The sequence below is a fragment of the Tupaia chinensis genome, unplaced genomic scaffold (genome assembly GCF_000334495.1).
Source record: "Tupaia chinensis unplaced genomic scaffold, TupChi_1.0 Scaffold000477_1, whole genome shotgun sequence".
Classification (NCBI taxonomy): Eukaryota; Metazoa; Chordata; class Mammalia; order Scandentia; family Tupaiidae; genus Tupaia; species Tupaia belangeri.
In genome coordinates this window covers 2,942,163-2,950,251 of record NW_006159986.1, presented here as the reverse complement: position 1 = coordinate 2,950,251, position 8,089 = coordinate 2,942,163, and the positions used below count along the sequence as shown (strand labels likewise).

Below are 8,089 nucleotides of genomic sequence, written 5' to 3'. Positions count from 1 at the left end.
TATTCAACAGAAGGTGACTCAGTAATCGACGGCTCTGTACATGGTACACAATAATTGAGTAGAGGGTCCAGAGATGAACAAAATATTGGGTCATTAGAAAAGACATGATCCCTCGACTGGACTGGTTTGAGGTGTCTTTCATGTTGGGTAAAATAACAATAATAATAATAATAAAACTCATGACTCATTTTTGCATAGAAAAACAGAAAAAATAACATCATGATTTTTCTGATGACCCAAGAGAAAAGTTGCCTCATGGAGATCTTCATGATATGCATCTGCTTTTTATAAATAAATAAATAAATGTCCTGCCCCCTCGCTTTCTCAATTATCTTCAGCTGAACAGATGTCTCTGCCCTTTAGGCTTTCTGTCTGTGTCTCAAGTTCATTCTCTCCACCCTCATCTTATTTCCTTCCCCTTGGTGGAAAAGTGATGTGTTAGGATGCCTCTGTGGTTCTTTTCTTTCTCCCTGGCTTATCTCACAGCCAGTATTGTTGCAGCTTCAGTCACCCACACGTTTCCTTGTTAAGGGGCCTGGCCTCCTTGCACAGGGAGTGCTTTTATTAAAGGAGCAGCTGTGGCCCCACAGACCTGCAGCCTTTCTCAGAACCAGAGTAGGTGGGTGCAGTGGGCATGGCCAAGGGTGGCACTGGGCCAGGCCACTATTGTCTCCTGGCAGCCCCACCCTGGTAATGAGAGTCCAGGCATGGAGTTGATCCTTTGAAGATGTGTCCTGAAGCTTTCCCCTGGTGATCAATGACAGGAGCCCAGAGTCCTGCTGTAGCAAATGACAAGTTTGGCCTCTTTTATGAGGAAAGGAACACCTTATTGGAAACCAAATTACAAATTAATTAGCAGCTTCCTCTGGGGCTGAGTGTAAACATCAACACCACCCCACAATGTTTTTCCAGCGTGAACCCCCTCACTCCAAGGGTATAAAAAGGTCCAGGCGGGATGGGGTCTGTGGAACATTTAGATAGCTGCAGCCAAGAAGGAAGGCGCCCCAACATGATGTCCAAGTGCTGTGTCACCAGTAGCTTGCAAACCTCTGTCAAGAGCTGCCCCCGGCCTTCCTCTGTCTGCTCCAGCAGTGTAAGTTGCCGGCCTGAGCTGTGCCTGGGTTATGTCTGCCAGCCTGTGACGTGCATGCCTTCTATCTGCATGCCCACCACCTACCGGCCAGCCGGCTGCTCCTCTAAGACCTACCTACCCAGTTCCTGCCGGCCAACCAGTGGCATTACCAGCACCATGGGTACCTGTAACTGGTTCTGCGAAGGTACCTTCAATGGCAATGAGAAGGAGACCATGCAGTCTCTGAATGACCGCCTGGCCAGCTACTTGGAGAAGGTGCGCCAGCTGGAGCAGGACAATGCCAACTTGGAGAACAAGATCCAAGAGGCCTGCCAGTCCCAGGTGCTCACCATGTGTCCCGACTACCAATCCTACTTCAGGACCATTGAGGAGCTCCAGCAGAAGGTAAGAGCAAGCAGTGCACAGACTCCTTGGGAAGGGGCCTGGACCAACTGACATTCCAGATTGGAATCTTGTTAATTTATTCAGCTATGTTCAGGGAAGAAACCTCCCTAGGGCATCGGATTATCTCATTATTTGAGCTCCTAGCCAGAGCCCTTAATGTGAAAAGAGACCTGGGATCCAGTCTCAGTTCTACCATTGACTTATTGCATGACTTTCGGAGATCCCTTCCCTTCCCCAGGCTTCGGTTTCCCAATCTGTAAGATGGGGATAATAAAGGTCCTTATGTAATGAGGTTAAGAGGATTCAATTAGAAGATGCAGGTTAAGTACTCAGACTAATTCCTGGTACACAACGAGTTTTTTGTAAGTGTTGAGGACCCTTCTGTTACATGAATGACTTCAGACACAATGAGCTTTTTCCCTTCCTCACTGCTCACTTCATCCGAAACAGGGTATTTATGAAAACGTAGGTACTTAAAAAATAAATCTCAAGTCCTCTAAAGACTAGCAGTTCACCAAACACTCCACAGAGGTCCAGGGGAGAGGGGCTTCTGCAGGGCTGGTTGCAGGGCTGCTGTGCTCCACCTCTGCCCTGTTTTCTCCTCAGTGGGTTTTTTTTTATCCTTATTCTCAGCCTGGACTAACCTTCTCTGCCTGCCTTGGCCCCCAGGTTTTGTGCACCAAGGCAGAGAATGCCAGGATGGTTGTGCACATTGATAATGCCAAGCTGGCTGCTGACGACTTCAGGACCAAGTGAGTCTGGCCAGGGAACTGGGGGGCACTGGAGCTGCCCTCTCCCATACATTCTCAGGGCAGCTTTCCATTAGTTTCAGAGAGGCACATTGTGGCCTTCCTTGAGTCTTGTATTCAGTTCCATCTCTTAGTTGCTGACCCTGTCCTCATGTAGGTACGAGACCGAGGTGTCCCTGCGGCAGCTGGTGGAGGCTGACATCAATGGCCTGCGCAGGATCCTGGATGATCTGACCCTGTGCAAGGCTGACCTGGAGGCCCAGGTGGAGTCCCTGAAGGAGGAGCTGATGTGCCTCAGGAAGAACCACGAGAAGGTGAGGCCGGAAGCCAAGCTGAGGTGGCCGTGGGAAGCAGGTGGGAACAACGTGGGGTTTGCTAGATGTGGGTTGAAATGATCAGGCCTGCCTTGTATTGTTTCTCTGACTGCCCTAGTTATATAATCTTTTTGAAACTCCTCATCAGTAAATTGAGGATAACACTAGCATACGGGGCTCTTGCGAGGATGTAATGGATAATAATGGACATGATCCAGGTCACGGTTATGGAACACTTGCCTTTCACTAGGTGCTTAGAGACATGGCTCCCTTCCCATGGCAATTCCGGTACTAATATCACTGCCAAATGCTCTCTCCTGGTGACTGCATTTGTTTTTCCCATGAGAGCCACATATGAAAGATAGAGTAGTGCACTAGGGTTGGGGTGGGTTATATTCTAGAACTACATGGAAAGGCTTAGCCACCTTACCCTGGTTAGACTGCCAGGGGTATCCCTAGCTCATTGAGTGAGAGTTGAACCGCAGTGGTTTTCTTCTCTTTTCTGCCCCCAAATTCATTCCTCTTCCTCTTTTCTGTTTATGCATAATATACTTAAGCCGAAGTTATAGGCAAACACGTTTTCTTTTGATCTTTTCAAAATAATAAATGTAGTAATATCTTTGACTTTATTATTGTACACTGCATGCAAGCTTTGAAAATCTATATTGTTCCCCATGAAGATCTAAAACAATGAAATATACTTGTCTGTTTTACATTTGGTTGCTGCAAACCCTTTTGCTTTTGGGTTTTTCCTCATCTTCTATAGGTCCTTAAAGGGAAAGCCCTCTGTCTTGGGTACCTACGTGTGCAAAGCCCACCTGAGCAGTGTTTTTTCCTTCCTTTCCTGGGTTGATTCTCAACTTCTTAATGTGGGATTTGAATGAACAAAAGCCTTTGGATCCTGGCTGGGTTTCCTTAGTTTAAGTGTAAAGTAACAATCAGTCACCACATACCCACTGGGCACCCTAGGGCGACTGATTCATCCCACTTAAATCAGAAAACTGGGAACTGCACCAAGAAGCCACTAATGAGGAATTATTACACATGTGGGCAGCCTCGGTGACAACTTTCTCTCTTTGGCAGCCAAGCTTGGGGAGGTACCTATTGTAACTTGGGCTTGGAGCCAAGGAAAGCCTACCGTCCTCCTGATGTCCTCCTTCCCAGATGATCAGAGGCTGGGAGGAGGACTGGGAATGCCAGGGTACAGGTTTCTCACTTTGCCCAAATGGATCATATGAACCCCAATGCTGCTCTTGGCTCTGTTAAAGTGGCAGGAAGTGCTGTGTCAGAGTGAGCCTCCTATCATAGCAGGATGTCCAGCTCAATGTGGAAGACAGTGAGTTACTGCAGAGTGGACTATAGGCCTTAAAAAGCCTCTCCAACATGGCAGTCTTCAGCATTTTTTTTTTTTTGGGGGAGGGTATCATTTTGTGACTCCCTGGGGAGGTTAGCTGAGATTAGATGATTTTCACACTTGCCTGGGGCTCTGTGACTTTTTAGGAAGTCAGTACCCTCCGATGTCAGCTTGGGGACCGCCTTAACATTGAGGTGGATGCCGCACCCCCCGTTGACCTGACCCGGATGCTGGATGAGATGCGGTGTCAGTACGAGACCATGGTGGAGACCAACCAAAGGGACGTGGAGGAATGGTTCAATACGCAGGTGAGTCTCTCAGACTCTGAGGAATCTGTCCTCCTCAGCAGCACTGAAAAGATGCTCCCAGCCTTCTCCTTTTCTCCATTGCAGATGGAAGAGCTTAACCAGCAGGTAGCCACAAGCTCTGAACAACTTCAGAGCTATGAGTCAGACGTCATTGACCTGAGACGCACAGTCAACACACTGGAGATCGAGCTGCAGGCCCAACACAGTCTGGTGAGTGCCACTGGAGGGGGACCTCCCCCAGCTCTGATTTGAGGCAGCACTGTGTGTAGGCAGGCATCCAGGAAGGAGGACGAGGAGGCCTTGATTTTAGCCCCTGTAGGTGCACATCCTGCTCACCTTCCCTGGAGGAAGGTTTCTCTCAGGATCCAGCTTAGAAATAAAGGGGCATGTTCTAAATCAGACATGGATTAAGTAGACACTGCCAAACAAAACTCCTCAAAAAAGTATGGTCTCTGCCTGTAAACTCGTTGTTTTCAGTATTATCATGACTATTTTCTCTGGACTATTCAATTGAGGGTCTCTGGAGGTAGAACCTAACATAGGTAATTAAAAAATTATTTAGTTATTTGTATTTTTTTTTTAATATAAAGGGCTCTCCCATGTGACTCTAACGTTCAGCCAGTCTTGGAAATCATTCGTCTAAATGGTATCACTGGGAGGGTCTTCACGAACCTCAGATCTACAACCTGAAGTTAGTCTAAGATTGTAGAAGAAATAAAGGGCTTAGAATCAGAGTTGGGCTCAAACCCTAGTTCTGTTATGTATTAGCTATTGAACCTTGAGCAAGTCACTTGACCTTTCTGGGCTTTAGTTTCCACAGTAATTTAGGTAGGGAGCGGTCATTTAAAAGTTTTATTCTCTTGATTTTTTTAAACATTCAATCACTATATATCATTGGGCTTGTAAAGAGAATTTTCCCAACATGAAATACTTCTCAGACCAGTCCAGTTGAGACTACTATACTTGTTATCATCAACAGGTAATAAACCATTTCTGTGTCCCATTAATATCATGCCTCTCAATTTGTTCTCTTGTTATCCGTTTCTTCTCCCTCACCCCCATTCCACACTATCTTTAGCATCTATATTTTTACTGCTTTTATGCCGCCCAATATTTTGATCTCTACCATAAAGTGTGGATAGTTGGTATATGTTAAGTGGATACATAGAATACTTTTCTTTCATATCCTGGCTTGTTTCACTCAGCAATAGATCTTCCATATTCGACTGCTTTCTATCAAATGCCAGGGTCTTGTTATTTTCTATGGTGAATAGTATTCTATAGAGTATATGTGCCACACTTTTTCCATCCATACATCTGTTTGTGAACACTTGGGTTGGTTCTGTATCTTAGTAATTGTGAATAATGCTGCAATAAACATTGATGTATAAGAGCTTTTCTGAATAAGCATTCTCCTGTCTGGGAGGGATAATTTTCAATACCAGAGAAACTTGGCTTTTCTTGGTTCTTCAAGGTTCTGAACAAGGCTGTGGAAAATTGCTCTCCTCTTCCTGGTTATGTTTGCTTTAGAGGAACTCTCTGGAAAACACTCTGGCAGAGACGGAGGCCCGCTATAGCTCCCAGCTGACCCAGATGCAGGGCATGATCATTGACGTGGAGGCTCAACTGGCTGAGATCCGGATTGACCTGGAGCGTCAGAACCAGGAGTACCAGGTGCTGCTGGACATGAGGGTCCGGCTGGAGTCTGAGATCAACACATACCGGGGCCTGCTGGAGAGCGAGGACTGAAAGTACGAAGGTCTTGCTGAGGCTCTCTAGAGAGATATGTACAAGGGTTGGGGGAGGTGATAGGAAGTGACTGGACCTATGCTGCAGGGGCCATAGACTAGAAACTGTCACGATTAAGAAGCTACTAGGAAGTGGGTGTGCTCTTTTTTTTTTTGAGAGGTTTTTGCTATAGGGCGTGTGTGCTTGGCTAGAAAGACAGAAAGAAGCAGAGAGACAGAAAGTGAGAAATCATACCCCAGGGGTATGGCAACATTACAATTTATTTTCCTCCAGTCTCCTCTTGGAATTTTGGGCACACATGCACACGTGCCTGGTGCGAGCTTCAAGCTGCCGTGTCAGGGACTTGAACTGCGGTCGACTATGTGGGAGTCCAGCGACATAACCATTGCACCATCTGCTGGTCCCAGAAGTGGGTGTGCACCTAAGAGAGTCAAGCAATGGTGTCCTTGCATGAGAGGCCATTCCACTCTGTTCCAAGTTGGCAAACTCCTTCCAGATGCCTACTGAGGGCACCGAGATAGATAAGGACAAGACACATGCTCTCAAGTAATTTCCATTTCCTCAGGAAGATAGGTGACTGGAGATCTTACTGGTAGAAAAAGCTTTTGGCACATTGGAAGAGTGATAGGTGGCTTAATGCAATTGAGCTGTGGTGGGAAGCAGGACAGGAAAGGCCAGTTGGGACCCATTCATGGGGAACCAAGGAGTCCATGCTGGGGAAGGGGGACTTTATTTTATAGGCAGTTTAGAGACCTTACCAGAGGAGGGAATGATAGAATTTGCTCAATTACTAGTCTTCCTTACTAGATGATGAACATCCAGAATGTGGATGGTGACAAAATACTTTTTTATTTCCTGCACTTGGGACAGAGTAGTTGCTCAGTAAATGTGTTGTGACTGAGTCAATGAAAGGTCAAACTTCGCTTCAGAAAGATTGCCCTGATGACAGTGGGAAGAACTGAGTAGAGGAAGAGGGGACTGGGCAGGGAAAGTGTTCAGGAGGCTCTGAGCATGGCCTAGGCAAGAGATGGGGAGGTCTGGAATCAGAGTGATGGAGGCATCAGACCCTACATTGTGCAGGGGGAATCAGAATTGGTGGCTGTCTGGATGCAGACTACCTCTGGGCTGTGGACACCTGGTAGGCTGTGATTGTAGCAGTTTCTCATTCTGCACTTAGCTTAGCTTCTTTGTCATTCAGAACCTTCTCCTTCAGAGCAAGTATTGCAAAGTCAAATGTTTGCAAGGACCAGGCTGTGCACATATGTAGACTATGGGTCATGTGGGAACTGTGGAAAACCAGGGAGCTCATACCTTGTCCAGTGAGGATGATGCTGTCCCCTCAGGGTCATTTCTACTATGCGAGATGCAGGTCCAATATTGCCAGAGCTTCTGATTGTTCAAGGGAAGCTGGGGATCTGAATTAAAAAAAAATGTTAAATTCTTCCAATTTTTAAATATTTTCAACAAATTAAAAAAAACTATAAGGCCAACCATGTTAAACACATTTCAGACTTTACATGGTTCTTGGGTGGCTGTTGGAGCTCTGAGTTATTGGTCTTTATCCAATGTCCAGTGTGTTGCTTTGGGTTTTGAGCCCATGCTTTTTGGTCTCTGAGGTCATCTTTTCTCCTTTTTCCATGGACTCATTCTATTTATTATTTCACCATATCCAACACATTCTTATTAAGTGCCTGTTCTATGCCAAGTATGCAGGGAGGGCAAATACACATGGCTGCTGACCTCACTGCCTAATAGGGGAGATTGCCTATAATAGAATAATTACTATGGAAGGAGTTACATGGCACCAAAAGGGAATTTGCCATACAGAGAACATGAGAGGCTTTAAGGAGGATATGACAGATGAGTTTAGCTCTTAAAGAAGAGAAGAAATTGATTAGGTGAGTGGAGAGGAAAGAGTTTTCTAGAAATAGAAAAGAGGGCACAAGCCCTGTAGCCTGGACATCATGGTCCATGGGGGAACTGGAAGAATGTCAAGGTACTGAGAGCTGAGAGAGCAACAGGGTTATGGGGTGAAGCTAGGGATAAAGGGGGGTGCAGGATCATGTAGGTCCTATGAAGGAAGCTGTCCTCACACTAAGTATAAATGGGAGCCACAGAAGGTGTTGGCTAGGGGAAGA

The 8,089-nt window shown here is 46.2% G+C and overlaps 1 protein-coding gene across 1 annotated transcript in view; it reads left to right on the top strand.

Annotated features, from left to right (window-relative positions):
• Nucleotides 1-1,092: 1,092 nt before the first annotated feature.
• Nucleotides 1,093-8,089, top strand: part of KRT32 (keratin 32) — an 8,188-nt gene continuing 1,191 nt past the window's right edge. Inside the window, exons 1-6 of the mRNA XM_014590672.2 lie at nucleotides 1,093-1,477; nucleotides 2,147-2,229; nucleotides 2,384-2,540; nucleotides 4,041-4,202; nucleotides 4,287-4,412; nucleotides 5,733-5,953. Of these exons, the coding sequence (XP_014446158.2) occupies nucleotides 1,148-1,477; nucleotides 2,147-2,229; nucleotides 2,384-2,540; nucleotides 4,041-4,202; nucleotides 4,287-4,412; nucleotides 5,733-5,951 (1,077 nt within the window). The 5' untranslated portion in view covers nucleotides 1,093-1,147 and the 3' untranslated portion in view covers nucleotides 5,952-5,953. The remainder of the gene's footprint in view (nucleotides 1,478-2,146; nucleotides 2,230-2,383; nucleotides 2,541-4,040; nucleotides 4,203-4,286; nucleotides 4,413-5,732; nucleotides 5,954-8,089) is intronic.